Raw genomic sequence first — 18943 nt, 5'->3', positions numbered from 1 at the left:
AATGCTGCATGGTATCTAAGAATTAAGCTAGTAAAAGTGAACAAAAACTGTGCAGAGTAAAGCAATAATCTCTACGAAAGATCATAGGCTTTCTTACCCACTTTCCTTCTTGCTGGAACAAAAGACACAGTTTAAGAGAGGAGAAGCTTATTTGAACTCACGTTCTTAGTCCGTAGTTTGCTGGCTCCAGGACAGAACAGCATGGCACAAGGGCACAGAGGAGGAAAGCTGTGTGTGTTGTGGCAGCCAGCAGGCAGAGAGTGAAGACAGGAACCAGGGAGGGAGATGCACCCTACCGGGCCAGTGCACCACCTTCTCTCTCCAGGCCCTACCTCCCAAGATCACATTTAGCTACAATGCCCCATGACACAATCACCTTCAAAAAGCCCCATCTATGAGCAAATGGGGTTCTTGGGAGGCATCGAGACATAACACATAACATTCCACTCCTGGCCCCCCAAAACTCACCTCTTTCTGAAAAATGCATTTAGTCCACCTGTAAGAGCCACTAAACTCTCAACAGTTCCAGTTTCACTGGAAAGTCCATGTCCAAAGTCTCTTCTGATACTCAAGGCAAACTCTTAGCTGTGAGACCCTGTAAAAATCAAAAGGCAAGTTATATATTGCTGACATCAATGGCACAGGATGAACATTACCATTCCAACAGGGAGAAATTGTGGGATAGAAAGGTATAGGGGCTGGAGATTTAGCTCAGTGGCACAGTGCCTGCTTGGCAAGTGTGAGGTCTTGAGTTTGATTCATGCTACAAAAAAAAAGAAAGGAAGGAAGGAAGGAAGGAAGGAAGGAAGGAAGGAAGGAAGGAAGGAAAGAAGTGGCCCCAAACCCAATAGGCCAAACGTTAAATCCTCTAGCTCCATGTCAGTACTTGGGACAAGTTGCGGCAATCAGATGTGAACTCCAGAAGTCTTGAATAGCCCCACCCCCGTGGATAGCTGGTCATGGCCCTTATGGCCTCTCTCTAGGGATGGCTTTGTTCACCGCCTGTGGCTTTCTTCAAACATTCCATGTTCCAAGGTTCTCCAACTTCCTGGGGTCTCCATTGCACTTTCAGCTTCATTTTCACAGCTTTATCCACTGCCCGCTCAGAGGCACACTGCCAACTTCTTCTGACATCTGGGTAGAAGCCTCCATAACCCAACTCGTATTCTGCATGCCTGTAAAACCAGCACCATGTGGATGATGCCAAGGTCTGACACAGCTCAAGCTGTAGCCAGGCCCCCTTGAATCATGGCTGGAGAGGACTCCAAACGCCTGGCTGACTGGGCACTATAAAATAGATCCTGAGAAACCAATTTCCTAGGCAGTCTTTCATGAGAAAGTTGTCCTGGTGCTCTCTTCCCAAAGCAAAGTCTTTCACATTTGCACCCTTGAGCCTGCAAAGGGTGGAATCTTGGTAATTCCTCACATGGCCTCAACACCTCTTTCCTATTGTTCTGACGTGAAATACTTGGCTTCTTTAGAATGCTAATCTTTTTGGCAACCAAGCTCTCCTCTGGAAAAATTTTACAAGAACTTCACTTCTGGAAAACTGAGAACTTTTAGAATGTGGAACTTTCTCAATGTAGGGCTGGCTGCAAGCATTTAATGATAGGTATGCCACAGTGTAAACATTAAACTTAAAATTTCCTCTGCCAGATTAGTCTGCCACACTTAATCTCAGTCTCCTGGAAAGTCTCAGGACCTGAGAAAATGTATACAGATTTTCTGGACAGAGCATAACATACATGGTATGGAGTCTAACTCTCAATGCAGTCATTTGAAACTTAAACCTCCTGAGCCCGGCCTTGACCGTTGTTATGGTTTGTGTCTGTGTGTCCCCCCAAAGCCTCATGCGGTCATGGGGCAGGCTTTTAGGGTTTGATTGATTATGGGTGTGAGAGCTACACCCGCCCTGGGGTGGATAGTTTGCATATGTAAGGGAGAGGAAGAGGCTGCCATTCCTCCCTTTTGGCTTGTTGCTTTTGCTGTGTTCTGCCGCCATGAGCTGTAGCCCTCTGCCATGTGCCACTCTGCTTTGTAACCTACCAAGTATGGACTGAAAGCTCCAGAAACTGTAAGCAAAATAAACCTTTCCTTCCTTAATTTTGGGCGTAAAGTATTTTGTCCCAGCAACGAGAGAAAAGTAACCAAGACAACTGTCTACATTTTAATTAGCATTATGGTCTTCTGAGTCCCAGCCAGTACTGCACACCAGGCTTGACTTACAACATTCTAGGGTTTTTCTAGCTGGTATCTCTACCAGACTCCACGTGCCAACCAGTTCAAAAGGTTTCTGAACCACATACTGAGGTAGTGTCACCGTAACTACCTCACTTCTCTGGTAATAACATCTGTTTCAGTCACTTTCTCATCACTGGGACAACTTAGACAAGGAGCAGTCTATTTGGGGTTGCACTTTTAGTCTATAGTCCATTGGCTCCAAGGCACATCAGCATGGCAGAGGAGCACACCTGAGGAAAACTGGTTACATCACGGCAGCCAGAAAGCAGAGAGCTAAGGAAGGAACCAAGGAGGGAGATGTACCTCACCAAGTCACGGCCCTCATGACCTACCTCCTACTTCCTACAGGCCCTACTTCCTACAGGCCCTACTTCCTAAGATCATATGTAGCTACAGCACCCCATAACCCACCACCTTCCAAAAGCCCCGCTGTCCCATTGCCATTACTGAGTTCCCAATTGGCTGAGGGTTTGTTTGCTGTCAGTTATCTCTTTGCGACTCTCCTGCGAGTCCGAGCTATCAGGAGCTCTCTATTATTCTCCACCACTCTCTGCTATCGAGGCCACGGCCTAGGACATGGCCTGCTCAGGGGCATGACGACAGAATAAAACACTGACAAGATATGTGTATTTCAGCCACAAGGAGAACTGTGATGGTCAGAACTTAAAGAAGGACTAGGACCACGAGGCACCATGTCCTTGGTCTTTATTAGATGCACATCTTAATGGGGGGGAGGTACTGGTGGCTGCAGGAAGTGCCGAGTGTGACCTGCTGAATGTAGGCAAGCCTCACGGATTCAAAGAACAAAGCGTTTTTGGAAAAGCACACAGGAACAGGTCATCGTTAACTAGTAACCTGATTACCTGCTAGAACTACTGAGCTAGAAGGAATCTGGGTGAGTCAAAGTCCTCAGCTGCAGTATTTTTCCTGCTGTAAGGTACCAGAACTTCACAGACCGCTAGCTGGTTTGGGTCCTGGACTTTGGCCTGAGGATTAGTTTCATTTCCACGCCAGCCATGGGCCTCACCACAAATCACTTAGGCCTAGGACAGATTCTCTATTCAATTCATTTCTATGTCAATTTATCAACATCAAGCACTGCCTGCTCTGCACCATGCCAAGCTGGTCCTCAGCACTTTGCCATTCTTCAGCCACCATCGGTGTTACCAGCCCGGCCTCTAGCCACTCTCGGTGCCAGCAGCCCTTAGTGTTACCAACTCAGGGTAAGCAAATCAGCCCGCTCTACCCATGATAAAAATGAGGATAAAAATGAAATCTGTCTGGAAGAGGCGTTATTAGAACTCATGCTGCAGCGTAAGGGCAAGCGGAGCACAGCCTGCGCCTGCAGGGAGAGGCTGTTTATATAGATGAGAAAGGTGGCTTGCACATGCTGTGTCCTGCTGTTAACCACAGACACTGTGCCTATTCATGGGTAGGGAGGGACTCCAAGGACCAGACCCGGGAAAGCTTTGGGGAGCTGACCCAGCTGCACAGGAGTGGAGTTATCTTTCAGAGAGACCATGGACAGTTATCTGGGATGGACCTGAGACAGAAGCTGTCGAATCCAAGTCTCCCTGAGCAGTTGTGGCGTGTCCTAGTGTAGCCACAGCCCATTAAGGGTGCTTGGAGCAGCTGTGGCTCTTGGGGCACAATGGGCCCTGTTCTTGTGTCTTTGCTATATAAAGATGACAGTTCTAACTTAAACTGCAAACGCAATGCAACATGGCGGCGCCCGCCTTGAACTCACTATAAAGCCCAAGCTGTCCTTGAACTTGCAGCAATTGTCCTGCCTCAGCCTCCCAAGTACTCCGGTCACAGGCACGTACCACCACACCTGGCTGGATTTGCATTTCATTTTTGGCTATTATGAATAGACCTTCCATAAACATCTGCATACAGGGCTCTGCCTGAACAGATTTTCATTTCAGTGGATATACGGTTACAACTCAGTCATAATTTGACAAATGGAGGTGCATGCCAAACTACTGTTGTCCCAGTAAATGTAGTCATTATATTTGTTATGTAAACATCTGCTAAACTATTTACGTTCAAACACATTACATTATTAAACATCTTTCAGCACAGCTCCATTTAGGCCAGAACATCACCCATTAAACAATGATGCGTGCTATTTCTTAGCTGAACCATTTCACTGCTTTTGAATGAAGTATATCTTCAGTCACTTGTTACGTTACAATGTACAGGGTGTAATTAAAATATACAGTGAATGTTTAAATTTTAAAATTTTTATTATAGTGAGAGCCACATTGCTATTAATCCCCCTCAAAAAACTCTCACATTGGACACACTTATTCCACTGGTCTTGCCTCTTCCTGAAGCAGTTCTGGGACTCCTGCTTCCAGGAGAGTAATAAAAATGATGTTTACTTTTTAATGACAGCTGTACGTAACGACAAGCCCATATCGTTCCTGAGAAGGTAACAGTGGACTCCTGCAAGCGCGTGCGAGGCAGCTCCACGGCCTGGCTGGGCACCGGCGCGGGCCCTGCAGAAGCCTTCGGAGCCCAGTGCAGCATCACCGCGGGGCGCCCAGTCCAGGACTCCACCAGGACAGTGCCCTTCCGGGAGGGCGTGGACTCCAGGCAGCCTTGCCGCTGGGTGGGCGCGGGAGCACAACCTGTTTGGCCGAGTGGGGCCTCGCAGGACCCAGGGTCCGGGAGGTCTCTGCGCGGAAGACGCGGAACCCGGGCCCGGAACCTTGCGCCCGGGGAAGCTGGACCGACTGACCAGTCCACTCGCAGGTCGTAACGACCGTGCCGGCGGCCGCGGCGTCATTCGAACACGACTTCGTCTCGCGTGACGTCATCTCCCGGCGCTGTGAGGACACCGACAGGATGCACTACGGAAGCCGAAGGGCCTCCCAGCCGCGCGCCTTCGCTCCAGCTCCCGGGCGTCAGCACAAAGCCGTCGGCAGGCCGCGCAGCCGCCACCTGCGGCAAGGGCTCGCCCTCCCGAGGCTCCGCCCCGCGCCTGCGGGCGCCGCCATGTTGGGGGTCCTCGGCGGGGGCGCGTAGGCGTCAGCACAGGGTGCCGGCCCGCGCGCGCCGCGGCCCCCAAGATGGCGTCCATGCGGGAGAGCGACACGGGCCTGTGGCTGCACAACAAGCTGGGCGCCACGGACGAGCTGTGGGCACCGCCCAGCATCGCGTCCCTCCTCACAGCCGCCGTCATCGACAACATCCGCCTCTGCTTCCACCGCCTCTCGTCGGCCGTGAAGCTCAAGCTACTGCTCGGGACGCTGCATCTCCCGCGCCGTGCGGTGGACGAGGTGAGGCGGGGCCCGGGCCCTCCTGCCCGCCGGGCCCCTGGCGGTGCGGAACCCGCCCCCCGGCCTCACCCCGCCCGCCCCGCCGGGTCTCGGGTGGGGTCGGGATCGAGAGCCCAGGGGCGAGGCGCGGCGGGTGGGTGTAGGATGCGGGCCACGCCAGGTTGGGCTCCAGTGTCACATTCCGGGTGACCACCGACCGTAACGGTGGTGGTGTTGCTTCGCCCAGAGCCCGGCTCTAAGCTCACTCTTAAGTCGCTTAACAGGATGGTTTTGCGTGGTTCTATTTAGTAGATACGTCCCATTTGATTTTTCTTTTCCTTGGAGTTTTATCGCATCGTTCTGTGCAAAATAAACTTGAGTTTTGCAAAAACACTGAAACACCACAATCGTTTAAACGTTCCCAGCTACTGCTGTACTTTACGTCTTTGCGCAGGTTATGATGGGGTTCCGTATGGTTGATCTGTTAAACGCATGCAACAGTGCATGGCTCACTTCAGCGAAGGCTAACAGCAAAGCGACCACTTCGGTAACCCTCACAAGTGGAGAAGTCAGGAAACGCTTGCTGCTCGGAACCAGCGCCCCGATCCCTAACCGCAGCCTCTTCTCCTCTCCTCATGTGGGGCAGTCCGGCGTTGCTAAACAGGAGAGTTGGGGTTGGCCTAATTTGAATTGATATTAAGGTAGCCTTTGGTGTGTGGTGGGTGTGTCTCTGGGCACCTTGACAGACTGAGCCAGGTTGCAGTGGAAGAGATGTAATTTTTTCTGCAGTGTGATATTCCTCTCTGAGCACACACCATTTTATCCATCCTGGCGTGGGGAGACATTTAGGCTATAGCTAGTTTTTACACTGTTGTGAATAGTGCTATACCCATGTTATTATGTGTGTATTTGGATGCTTGTGGAGTGTACATTTCTCTAGGATTGAAAACCTAGGGGTGGAATTGTAGGGGTATTAGAATTATGCCAAATTGTTTTTCAAAGTTGTCAAATTCTACCCACCAAAACGTCTGTCTAGTAGATGTGTAAATATTACCAGGTGGTTTTAATTTGTATCTTCCTTGTTACTCCTGTGGAAGAACATCTTTTCGTGTGTTTATTTGCATTTTGTGACTTCTCTGTTCAAACCTGCTGTTTTTCCCTGACTGTTCTCTTCCTTCGCGGGAGAGAGGGAGGGAGGAGGGCAGAGCTTCATCTTTAATGTATGTTGTGTGTATCTCCTGCCTGCAGGCTTTCTTTGGAGGAGCAGAAGCTCTCAGTTTGGGGTAGATAGCTTTGGCCTCGCCTCTTGTTTTAGGAAATGTAGGCGGGTCCTATGCTGCCTCCTCTTGGTAGAACTTTGCTATTCATACTTGGGTCTTCAGTCCGGATGGATGTGATGGTTGTATGAAGGTGGGAATATTATGGACCTTTCCTGTGGTCCAACCCTGCTGATTGGAATGGATCTCTGCCATCACTACTGCAGAGAGTCACTGTCTGGCTTTTTTTTTTTTTTTTTGGTACTGGGACTCGAACTCAGGACCTTGCACTTGCCAAGTAGGCACTTGTGCCACTGAGCTATATCCCCAGCTCTGGTGTCTATTCTTTCAAGCCATTTGTAAGTTGCTGGTATTGTCTGGACGGCTAACAGGCAGGACAGACCTCCCGTGGTGGTGTTCAGAACTGGCTTTTCTTGGCCCTTTGTACCTCCTTGAACATTTTATATTCACTTCACAGGTTTCATGCACACTGCTGGGACTCTAAGACACTTATGAATGTGTGGCATCTTCTTAATCATTTGGACTCCTATAGCTTGTGGATACTGGCATGTCTGTGTAGATCCATCATAGTTTTGTCTATTTGTTGTTGATATATCCAACTGCATTGGCCTTTTAGGTATTGAGTTTGCATAGCTTCTTGCTGAAATCTTACTAATTGCAGTTTTTCTGTACAATCTTCATGACTTTTCAGTGCACTTAGTATTTAGCTTCTTTTTTTTTTTTCTTACTGTGCTCACGAGGCCCCTGTGTGCCTCAGCCTTGTGTGTGATCACAGGGGAGCTTTGACCATTTTGTCCATGAACGTTGTTCCCGGTTGTTTTGGGAAAATATGCTTTATCTAATTAAGAAAATTGTCTTCTATTCTTAGGAGATTTTATTGAAAACTCTATTAATTATAAATAAGGGTTTTTTTTTTTCTTTTTTCTCCTCACATGGGGTCTTGGTACATTGCCTAGGTTGATCACAAGTAACCTCCTGAGCGCCAGAATACAGGCATACACTGCAATATCTAGCTTCAGTGAGTTTTTAAAACAGCTTTATTGAGATGTAACTCACACACCATTCCGTTCAAGTTTAATGGAGAGATTTTTAACTATTCACAGAATTGATCGCCCTCATCATTTTTAAAATATTCTCAGCACCCCCATTCTAGACTCTGCAGTCCCCCAGCTCTCTTCCTTCCATGCTCAGTGTTCTTGATACACACCAAAGAGTGTGTGGGTGGGGGGACATGAACTGTAATGTGTCTGCCAAATTTTGGTATTGAAAGTGCTGTCCTACCATTATAAAAGGGGTTGTAGCCTACGTTTTGTTCTTCTTTGAAAATTATGTACAATAAAAGAATTATTTCTTCATAAACAGTAGGACTTGGTAGTAAAATCTACTACTTGTGGTTTTCTTTATGGGAAGACTTTTTTTTTTTTTGGTCTTTTTTTGAGACAGGGTCTCACTATGCAGTTCAGGCTGGACTTGAGCTCACTTTGTAGCCGAGGCTGGTCTCGCACTCACAACGATCCTCCTGCCTCAGCCTCCCAGTGCTGGGGTTACAGGCTTGTGCCACCACGCCTGGCAAGACTTTTTTTTTATAAGAAGACTTTTAAGCACTGATACTTGCACTGGGGATATAGCTCAGCGGCACGGTGCCTGCTTGGCAAGCATGAGGTCGTGAGTTTGATTGCTGATAGCAAAAAAAAAAAAGCATTGATATTTTGGTTTTACATTCTTAAGTTTTGATTTTATACTTTTCTAGGAACTTGGCCATTTCTGATCATTTTTACATTAGCAATAAGTAGCTAATGATGTCCTTCTGTCTTAACCTCAGAGCACAGGTAGTGATGTTCGTTCCCCTTTTCGTGTTTCCTATTCTTGATCCTTCTCACCAGATGTTTGTCACTTTTATAAGACCTTTCAGAGTCTTTCCATCAACTTTGACTTTGTTGGTGTTGTTTCCCTAATTTTTACATATTTTTTCCTTTTCCCTGAGCTGTTAAGATGGATAGAAACCTCAGTTTTTAAGCCTTTCCTCTTTTCTCCCCTGTGGTACTGGGGATTGAGCCGAGGCCCTTGCACGTGCTAGGCAAGTGCTTTACCACTGAGCCACAAAAATTTGAGAGATGGGGTTTCAGTGAATTTCTCGGTCTGGGTTTGAATTTGTGATCCGTCTCCTTCAGCCTCCCAGGTGGCTGGAGTTACAGGCGTGTGCCACTGCACCCAGATCTTCTTTAATATTTGCATATGAGGCCATCATTGTTCTTCTAATGACAGCTTTAGCTGCATCCTGTAAGTTTGACACAGGGGTCAAGTTCCATTATTCTCAAATTTCCATAATACTTTTTATTGACTCCTGCATAATGTAGAAATGTTTCTTAATTTCCACACGAAGGGAAGAGGCTTTAGTTTTTGTTTGTTTTAGTGATTTCTACCTGTATTGAGCTCTTGTAGAGAATATAGGCTGAATTATTTCATGTGCTTGAAATTTAGGGTTTGCGTGATGGAAAACACACAGTTCGTTTTTGCAGCTGCTGTGAGCAAGCCTGGTGAGCACTTGCACTCACCAGGTTTGAGACCTGTGACGGGGGCACGTAATCGCCTTTGCTCAGACGCTTATCGAGTTGCTGTCAGTTAGTGACTGCCTTGTGGCAATGAGCGTGAGTTCAGCTGTTCTTTTAATCGACCTCTGCTTCGTACATTCTGAGGTTGTTACGAGGTGCAGACAGGCTGACAGTTACAGTTGCTTGGTGGACTGAACCGTGGATCTTCATGTGGAGATCTCTGTGTTTGGCGAGGTCCTGTCCTATGTCGGCTTTTGTCTAGCGTTCATACGATCTCCTCCAGCTACAGTACACCCTCATACATACATGCAGAATAATGTTGGACCCAGCTGTCTAAATACCCGCGGGCTGGTCAGGTCAGCAGAATTAGCTGGAATGCATTGCAGCGTCTGCCATGGCTTGTGCCATGGCTCGTGGGGCAGGTTCACTTGTTTGGGGGTGGATTTCCTGGCCCTGGAGATGGAACTCAGAGCCTCGTTGCCTGTGCTGAGTGAACACCCATCCACTGAGCTGAGCCCCCAACGTGGTTCTTCCTGAAAGAACCTGCCTGTGCACACAGCAGTTCTTAGCCAAAGCCAGCGAAGAGCCAGAGAGGGCAGCGATGTCGAGTTCTGGCTGACGTGAGGGTGCTGAGTGGGTGGGAGCCCACCCTTGCCGAGCCTCCCCGCCTGTCTCCTCCCTGCCCGGCTGTGGTGAATTGGGGTGAGGGCTGATTGTGCCTGCTCTTCTGCCCAACCTTCACACCCAGGCCGCCCTGCAGGGGATCCTGCGAGGCTATGGCGGGTGCTAGGGACCTGGCAGGGACCAGCCGAAAGGGACGCTGGGTGGGGTTGGAGAAGACGAGGAGCCCTGAGGGATGTGCAGGTGTGCGGGGCACCTTCCCACATGCACGGTGGGCCCTGTGGGATTCACTGTCTGCTCGCTCGCAGATGAAGGGCGCCCTCCTGGAGATCATCCAGCTCGCCTCCCTGGACTCGGACCCCTGGGTCCTCATGGTTGCCGACATCCTGAAGTCCTTTCCTGACACGGGATCACTGAACCTTGACCTCGAGGAGCAGAACCCCAACGTTCAAGATATTTTGGGAGAGCTCAGAGAAAAGGGTACGTAGTGTGTGCCTGTTCCTTCGTCCTGCCTGGCCGGCCGAGAGGGCGGTCTTTCCTGAGGTCCTCCCATCCCTGCTGCTCGACGGCAGGCACCAGGACTGCTCCCAGAGTGGGCCTCAGACCTTGTTGATATCAGCATGCTGCTTCAAACCATTGCAGATGGTTCCAGAGAACATGTGGGCAGGGCACTGGTACTTTTTCAGAGTGTCTGTCCTAGTTGGAGGACAGGCCTGCCACCCCTAGGGAGCGGCCCCTATGCTAGAGCCTCTGTGCATGGGCCAGCCTGGGCTGGGTGGGGCATGAGGCAGCCTTGGGCAGGCGCAGGGCTACCTCCTGTCCCCGTGTGGCTGTGCTTTAGCTCCAGGTGGTGTTGTCACTTGTCAGAGCAGCAGAAACTCTGTCACCTCCTTGAGGGGGTTACTGAGCTCCGGTCCTCAGTGGCTACCCGGCCCTGGGAAGTGTGTGCAAGTGATCTTGTCCCTAGAGGCCGCCCCTGAGCCGTGCCTCTGTCTTGGTGCTGCCCCAGAGGTGGCAGGGCAGAGCCGCGGGGCCCTCAATGGACTGGGGCACCCCTGACCCTCCTCTCCACAGTGGGTGAGTGCGAGGCATCCGCCATGCTGCCCCTGGAGTGCCAGTACCTGAACAAGAATGCCCTGACCACACTGGCTGGGCCGCTCACGCCGCCCGTGAAGCACTTCCAGCTGAAGCGCAAGCCCAAGAGTGCCACACTGCGTGCCGAGCTGCTGCAGAAGTGTGAGTGTGGCCCACGAGCCGCGCTGCTGTTGCGGGGGTTTGGCTTTGTCTTTCCAGACTTAAGACTTTTAAAGGACCTAGGCTACCTTTTCAAAAAGACAGTGTGCCAGCCTCCTCCAGAGGCTGAGGCAGGAGTGTCACTTGAGCCCAGAAATTTGAGGTCAGCCTGGGCAAGGTAGTGAGACCCCATCTCAGAAGCAGACACAGATTTTAATAGCTGCCTTATTTTGAGTGGTCACAGGACATACGTCAGAGACATACACGTGTGCCCTGTGGTCAGGAATCTGAGTTAACCTCACAGCAGCTGGCTGTGACTGCAGCAGGAGGAGGCAGCATTGGGGTCAGCACTGTTCTTGGACTCTGGAACCCCACACGCTGGGCCACCCCTGGAGACCCTTGAGGCCCAGCCCAGGGAGACCCTGCCTAGGAAAGGGGAGCTGGGCACGCGCTGTGTGGTAGCACGCGCCTGGGCCTCTTGCCTGTCCCCGCGCCCTGTGGCAGTTTCGGTCTTGAGTGTGTGCACCTGTGAGTGAAACCGAAGCTGAGCGCTGTAGGAGCCTTCGGGTGCCCACCCCAGTGGGGCTGTTGGACAGGAGCTTCTTAGACCACGGGAGCCTCTGTTCAAGCACTTGTGACTGTGGGGGTGCACTCATGCTGACACTTGCAACCTCCCCAGCCACTGAGACGGCGCAGCAACTGAAGAGGAGCACGGGGGTGCCGTTTCACGCCAAGGGCCGCGGGCTGCTCCGCAAGATGGACACCACAAGTGAGGCCATGGGATGGGAGGGCCCTTTCGGGTCCCGAGGTGCTGGTCTGGGCCACACTGTTCTCATACTCTGATCTTTGATCTCCGCAGTGCACTTGGGGTTGGGCACAAGCTTAGCCAGGGTGAAGGTCCATGGCAAGGAAATGGGGTTCCCGGCACAGATGCAGGCCTGTGGGACCGGGGCCTGCTGCCCTTCACCTCTTGGCTGCCCCACAGCCCTGCCTGGACCAGGCCCCTTGTGCCTAAACAAGGCCCCTTCATTAGCATGGGCAGAGGCCTGGCCCAACACACAGGAGGCCCAGGCATCAAACCCGCCCCGTAAGTGGAAAGATGGGACACGCACAGGGCAAGACCCACATTCTCTGTGCACCTGCCTTCCTCACTGGGCGCCCTCTCTGCAGCCCCACTCAAAGGCATCCCGAAGCAGGCGCCTTTCCGGAGCCCCACCACGCCCAGTGTCTTCAGCCCTGCCGGGAACCGGACCCCAATCCCCCCGTCCAGGACCCCGATGCAGAAGGAAAGGGGTGTGAAGGTGGGCCTGGCCCTGCCCTGCCCTCCAGGTGGGTCTCAGCCCACACACGGCCCTAAGCATGGCCGGTGACTGTGTCGTTGCAGCTCCTCGACATCTCCGAGCTGGGCACGGTGGGCGCTGGCCGTGAAGCCAAGCGGCGGAGGAAGACACTTGGTGCGTAGGGGACACCACGTGGCAGGGGCTGGGTGGGTGGCCAGGCAGGGCTCCTCTATTGGACCTGCTGGCCCTGCGTCCTTACCAGTGCCCAAGGCCACCATGCTCTCAGCCTGGCAGCTTCCCCACATTTGTAGGGTCTGACAAGGACGTGTTTTTGTGCAGATGCAGAAGTGGTGGAGAAGCCTGCCAAGGAGGAGACGGTTGTGGAGAACGCCACCCCGGACTATGCAGCTGGCCTGGTGTCCACGCAGGTAGGTTCTGGTGACATGGCCACCATGCTGCCACTGCCTCTGCATCTGCCACCGGCTGTGGCTCAGCCAAGCCTATGTCCTCCTATTGCAATTGTGAGTCCCAGGGCTGCAGCATCATGGTGTATGTATGTGTATATGTGTATGTATGTACATATGTGTACAGTTGTATGTATGTATATGAGGGGGTGTGGCCAAGGCCCTGATGCAGGGCAGACCTGCCACATGTGCTGGGGGTGCCAGGTGGGTAATGGGCCTGGCGCTCCCTGGCATCCACAGAGGTGGCCGCGTTGCTGTGGGCGCTAGCTTTCTCCAGCGCCCTTTCCTAGAATGCATGCCTCTTACTGGCCGCTTTCATGGGAAGGAAGGCAGTGTAGTTCCCTCGCTTCCCCAGCAGTGGCTTGGGAGCCTCTCCTTGGAGGACTCCAGATGGTGGTGACAGGGCCGAGCTCCCACTGTCCACTGCATGGCAGGTGGCCTTGGCTGGGGAGGGCACACTGGAGCCTGGCCCTCTACCAGGAGTGACCTTGGCTTCTCGTCTCCCAGAAACTTGGGTCTCTGAGCAGTGAGCCTGCACTGCCGTCCACCAGCTACCTGCCCTCCACGCCCAGTGTGGTCCCCGCATCCTCCTATGTCCCCAGCTCTGAGACGCCCCCAGGTAAGCGGGCTCGGGCAGCCTCCCCAACATCCTCCTCAGCACCTGCTGTCCAACACCAATTTACCATGTCCACCCAGGAGGGCCCTGCCTGGTGGGCAGCTGCAGGTCCAAAGGCCTGCCTCCTTGGCATCAGAACCTCTGTACCCGATTCCTGTCCCCAGTACCTGGTAGGGAAGGACCCCTCCTGGCTGAGAAATAACGCGAAAGCTGAGCTGGTGGCACTGAGCCCTTGTGTCCCTGGGTTCCAGAGGAGCTGCCCATGGGCTGCTGAGCCCTGCTCTGATAGCTGGGAGTTGCTGGGCAGAAAGCCCTGGGGATGCTGCTGTCCTCTGCCTTGTCACCAGCGCCTGGCCAGAAGCTGAGTAGGTGCTGGACGTCTGGTCTGTGGGGCTGGAGCCTCATTTGGGCACGGGAGGTCCCAGGGTGCAGGGCTGAGCTGGCTGCCACTCCAGGCGCAGCAGGGCAGGGAGCCTGGAAGGGGGCTGGCATGGGCTGCAGAGACTCGCTGTCCACTGCAGCCCCGTCATCCCGAGAAGCCAGCCTGCAGGCCAGCCGGCCCCCCGAGGAAGCCAGCACCCCAAGCCCCACGCTGCCTCCACAGTTCAAGCAGAGGGCTCCCATGTACAACAGTGGCCTGGGCCCGGCCACACCGGCACCTGCGGCGCCCACCTCACCCTTGACGCCCACCACACCCCCGGCTGTGGCCCCCGCTGCCCAGACACCTCCCGTGGCCATGGTGGCCCCACAGACGCAGCCCCCTGCGCAGACACAGCCTAAGAAGAACCTGTCCCTCACAGTAGGTTCCCTGTGGGCCCCCAGCAGGGTGGCAGGGTCTTGCCTGCTCGGTAGCTGGAACACCCACGCCTTCCCCTTGTTCGCAGCGAGAGCAGATGTTCGCTGCACAGGAGATGTTCAAGACTGCCAACAAGGTCACGCGGCCCGAGAAGGCCCTCATCCTGGGCTTCATGGCGGGCTCCAGAGGTGTGTCCCTGTGGTGGCCTGCGGCTGGCCTGGTGGGGTATGCAGGTGGGGCTGGGGGTGTCCTTGGCTCTACACACACTCTGCCCAACCATCCCTGTCCCTACAGAGAACCCATGCCAGGAGCAGGGGGACGTTATCCAGATCAAACTCAGCGAGCACACAGAGGACCTGCCCAAGGCTGATGGCCAGGGCAGCACCACCATGCTGGTGGACACGGTGTTCGAGATGAACTACGCCACAGGCCAGTGGACGCGCTTCAAGAAGTACAAGCCCATGACCAATGTGTCCTGAGCACCTAGCCGCCCTGCCTTCCAGTTCCAGGGGTCAGCAGCCCGCCACTTGTGCCCTGCTGGCCCTGGCCTATTTAAGTCTTAGATCGTTTCTCTGGGTGTTTGGAGCTTATTTTTTATATTTTACTATGGGTTACTTTTTGTGTGATCAAGATACTTTTTTGGATTCAATATTACATTTTTGAATGTTAAAGTTAACCAAAAAAGTTGTAACTTCCTAATTCTAGTGCCTGTTAGACTTTTACCTTTTTAATTTTTTTTCTTAAATTCCACTGACCAAGTGCGAGGGTTTCTCCTTGCTGCTGTGCTGCCCTCCTCAAGAGGGTGAGAGGGGACCAGAGGAGGCACCTGGCACTGACTGGGATGGCCCTGGATGGCCCTGGCAGTGCTCGAGTCGGAACAGAGCCACGGGGCCTTGTGCACTGCCAGTGCCTGCCAGTTTTGTATTTGTCTTTTGTACAGTTGTGGACACTTGGGCCCCATCTCCAGGGACCTGCTCTCATGTAAGACTGTGTGTGATTAAAGTTGAACTTTTCTACAGGAAGCTGCAGAGCTGTGTTTCAGGCTGGGTGACCGAGCTCTGTGGGCAGCCTCTTCCTGGGCAGCTGCCAAGACCCAGGGGGACAGGGGTCATGGGCCCTGAGAGCTTGGGGGCTGCCCAGGTCACCTGCCACAGGGCTAGGACATAGCCCATCCCCAGCTGCACTATTTTTCAAGGGAAAAAGCATAGTCCCCAAAGTAGAACCCCACTGTATTTGCTGTATGCGCTACACTTCCCAGGCAGGGACACAGGAAGAAGATAGCCACCCCCATCCCTCCAAGCCCCCCACCGAGCTGGCCCCCTGAAATTCAGAACCCTTGGGAAATGGGGAAATCAGAGCACAAGCCCTTATGAAATAAGTCTAAGAAAAAGGCCTTTAAAATGCTTTTAATACAAAAATACTCATACACAATTTTCCAAACACAAATTTCCACTTTAAATGCTATTTCCCCCCAACTGGCAATTCTCAAATCTCTATTTCAGTATATCCCCCCCTCCCCCAAAAAAGGTGAATTTCAAGTTTTAAAATCTAACTATGAAACCTGGTGATAGCACCCAGTGTTCCTAGAAGGAACCTGACCTTCTGTCATGTGGAATTGAGATACAGTAGGCACATTGAACGTGTTGGGTTTCTAACAGGGCATGGTGACACCCAGCAGACGTGGCATGTCACTCTCCTGGCAGTCACCAATACACTGCTCAGAGCCCAAGACACGTGGCAACTGGCAGTTGTTCATAGTATCTGTAATTCCTAAAAATCAGGTAGTTTGGCAGGCGGGTACTGTGCACATCAGCATGGTTCAGATGCCAGTGTCAACACTTTGCAGGCATTGGAAATGCCAGCCTGAGTGCCTGGGACCTGGGGACCTTGGGCAGCAGCATGGGCACCGAGGGACGCTGGGCCCTCTCCACGCTCCTGCCAAAGGCCTTTCCCACAGAGACCACGTCGCAGCCACCTACCTGGTGACGTGTGGCTGCGCTCCGTGTGGCAGGTGACATGGCTTTGTTTCACAGTAATGCCCAAGGACTGAAGCTGGTTCTCAGTCACCGAGTCCTCAGAAACAGACCTCCTCAGGCTCAGAAGACTCGGGTGGTCTAGCATTGGCCCGGCCACTGCCCTGTGCCTGTCGTACCCAGCGGAAAAGGCCATGTACTCAGATTTCTAAACTGGTCTAATAAAGATCTTCAAAGTTAGTGTTATTTGCTCATGAATAACCTTTGGAAAGGGATTTCATTTAAACTTTTTGCAATATTTCCTTCAGAAAGATAAAATAATTTGGAAGTAATATCAAAGTGACTCAAAAATCATAAGATTTTACTACTGTCAAATACAAAAATAAGTTAATCTGCTCCCCAAAGTGCACTGCAAAACCGATTCTGATACTGACTTTTGCAGAAGTCGCTCAGCTGCTGGGAAGGAATCTATAGGACGAGTGACAGCGCTGCCCCACTTGTCTGAGGAGCCTGGGCCTTGGGCTCCACAGGCCAAGGACACTGCCCAGCCATCACTGGAACAGCCTTCTGAGTTTGGGGCAGAAGGAGCAGAAATCTGTGAACCAATCCAGTATTTTCCAAGGACAAACTGAGCGGAATTAGGCTCTATGCAGAGAAACAGCCCCAGCGGCCTCGTGTCAGGTGAGCAGTTTCTAGAGATAACAGACTGCAGGGAGCAGCCAGCTGTGACACCGCTGGTTCCTGGACCGCGACCACAGAAGCCAAGCAGGGCCACGGGGTTCCAGCTCCACTCGGTGTCCTCAGCAGGTCTTCACCCTGAGACAAGCGTGGTTACACTATGGAGCGTGGCCAGGCCCAGTCCAGGCGCAGACTGCAGGTCTTTGAGATGAGGGACAGGAGAGCAGTGTGGGTGACGGGTGATGCCGGGGCTTCCTGAGGACAGCGGTGACTGCAGCAGGGGTGTGCCAAGAGCAGCCCCCACAGTGTGTGCACCCCTTTTCTTGGAGTTGGATGGCAAGATCTTCAAGGACAGCTTGGGATTTCTCGTGAGCTCGGGCCAGGCCTTTGTCTGATGGAGGGGACTGAACTCTCAGAAATGGGTGGCATTGAGCTTGGTGACAAAATGAGCCTGGGCCGCTGGGTGGGCACCTCTGGTGGCACTGGGGCTTGCTGGTGTCAGTGAGGCAGGTGACGGGTGGCAGCCGGCGCACTCAGCAGTACCAGTTTGCTGCTGCTGCTGCTGCTGGAGAGCTCAGGACATGCCAGGAAATGACACGTTGTAGTTGGTGGTAATTTGTGAGACAGATTTAGCAAAAATATATTGAAGATAAAAACCAGAAACTTGTAAAGAAAAGCCAAATTTAAAAACTATACAAAGCTTCCCCCAAATGTGTGTTCCTTACATGGGGAGAAGCGCCGCTCCATGCGGCCAATACTTCCAAGGCGGGCGTGAGTCCAAATCCAGAGGAAGAGCGGGCCAGAAGCCACCAACGCCGTGGCTGTGTCAGGCCTCGGGTGGAAAAGAAGCATTCTGAGGAAGATTCACATTAGTACAGAAGACATACAACTGTTTCAAAAGAAAGAAAAGGTCAAAATACGGACTGTTGGACTTCAGGGTGACCACAGGCACAGCCTCGGCCCTCAGGAGCAGCTCGGGGCCCTCAGAGACTACTCTATGCACACAGAGACAGGACGTCACCCACCAAGCTCCTCGCCGGGCCCACCCTACACAGACCAACGGGGCTGTGCTGCCTGAGGCTGCTTTGTCTTGTCCCCAGAAGCCTGGCGGGGGCGTCCAGCAGTGGGCATCTGGTGGTGGGTGTTGTCAGTGCGGCCGCAGCCAGCTCCGCGATGGCTCAGTGGGGGGCGCTCCCTCCTGGGCGCCTGTACATCTGTTGTAGCTGCCGGTGGGGGCCTGGGTGGGGCCCATGCCCCTGGACCAGACCAAGCAGCTCCCAAGTGGCTCCTGGCGCTATTTGCCCTCTGTGACCCGACGCCAGCACCGCCTTTTCCTCCTCTTCCCCTTGGACTTGGCCGGGTCTGGCAGGGGCTTCTCAGCCTTGCCTTTGCGCAGCCCGGCCTGCGCCCCCAAGTCATGCTCGCAGCAGTAGGACTGCCCGTCCTGTGTGGTGCGCAACGCCGCCCCGTCCTGGTGCTCCTTACACAGCGAGTTTGGGCAGAGGTGGCAAAATGACATGGAAGGTTTGCCACATACATCGCAGTGATGCCACGGACACTCCCACTTCCCTGCAACAGAGCTCAGCGTCAGGGCCAAAGTGACGGCTATTCCTTGGACATTTCAGAGCTGTCGGTGATGCTGGGGACATCGTGCTGGATGCTGGGGATGAGCCAGGGCCTCCACAGTGACTGCGTTACATCCCTAGTCCCTCTGTGTCTGCCATCAGAGACAGCGTTTCTGTGTAGCCAGACTGGCCCCAAACTTGCCATTTTGCCTCACCATCTTGAGTAGCTAGGCTTACAGGCACAGGCATGTGCTACCATGCCCAGCTGTTAATGCTTCATGAAACTGTCTAAGCAGGGCATGGTGCAACACGCCGCCTGGAACCCTGCTGAGGCAGGAGGATCAAACTCAAGGCAAGCCTGGGCAACTTAGCAAGATCTTG

At 52.9% G+C, this 18943-nt stretch overlaps 2 protein-coding genes across 2 annotated transcripts in view; one reads left to right on the top strand and one right to left on the bottom strand.

Annotated features, from left to right (window-relative positions):
- Window positions 1–5082: 5082 nt before the first annotated feature.
- Nelfa (negative elongation factor complex member A) lies at window positions 5083–15368 on the top strand. Its single transcript, XM_005408718.2, has 11 exons — window positions 5083–5528; window positions 10266–10437; window positions 11032–11193; window positions 11870–11959; window positions 12361–12491; window positions 12575–12644; window positions 12810–12898; window positions 13442–13553; window positions 14072–14349; window positions 14435–14534; window positions 14641–15368. The coding sequence occupies exons 1-11, from the start codon at window positions 5319–5321 to the stop codon at window positions 14823–14825; spliced, it is 1599 nt and encodes a 532-aa protein (XP_005408775.1). The 5' UTR covers window positions 5083–5318; the 3' UTR covers window positions 14826–15368.
- A 368-nt stretch (window positions 15369–15736) lies between these two features.
- The window catches only part of Whsc1 (Wolf-Hirschhorn syndrome candidate 1), a 78103-nt gene continuing 74896 nt past the window's right edge, over window positions 15737–18943 (bottom strand). Inside the window, exon 22 of the mRNA XM_005408719.2 lies at window positions 15737–18566. Coding sequence (XP_005408776.1) covers window positions 18292–18566 — 275 coding nt within the window. The 3' untranslated portion in view covers window positions 15737–18291. The remainder of the gene's footprint in view (window positions 18567–18943) is intronic.

This window comes from Chinchilla lanigera, unplaced genomic scaffold (genome assembly GCF_000276665.1).
Source record: "Chinchilla lanigera isolate Chin_1 unplaced genomic scaffold, ChiLan1.0 scaffold00113, whole genome shotgun sequence".
Classification (NCBI taxonomy): Eukaryota; Metazoa; Chordata; class Mammalia; order Rodentia; family Chinchillidae; genus Chinchilla; species Chinchilla lanigera.
Note: the sequence above shows the minus strand (reverse complement) of the source record. Positions and strands in the feature narration are given on the sequence as shown.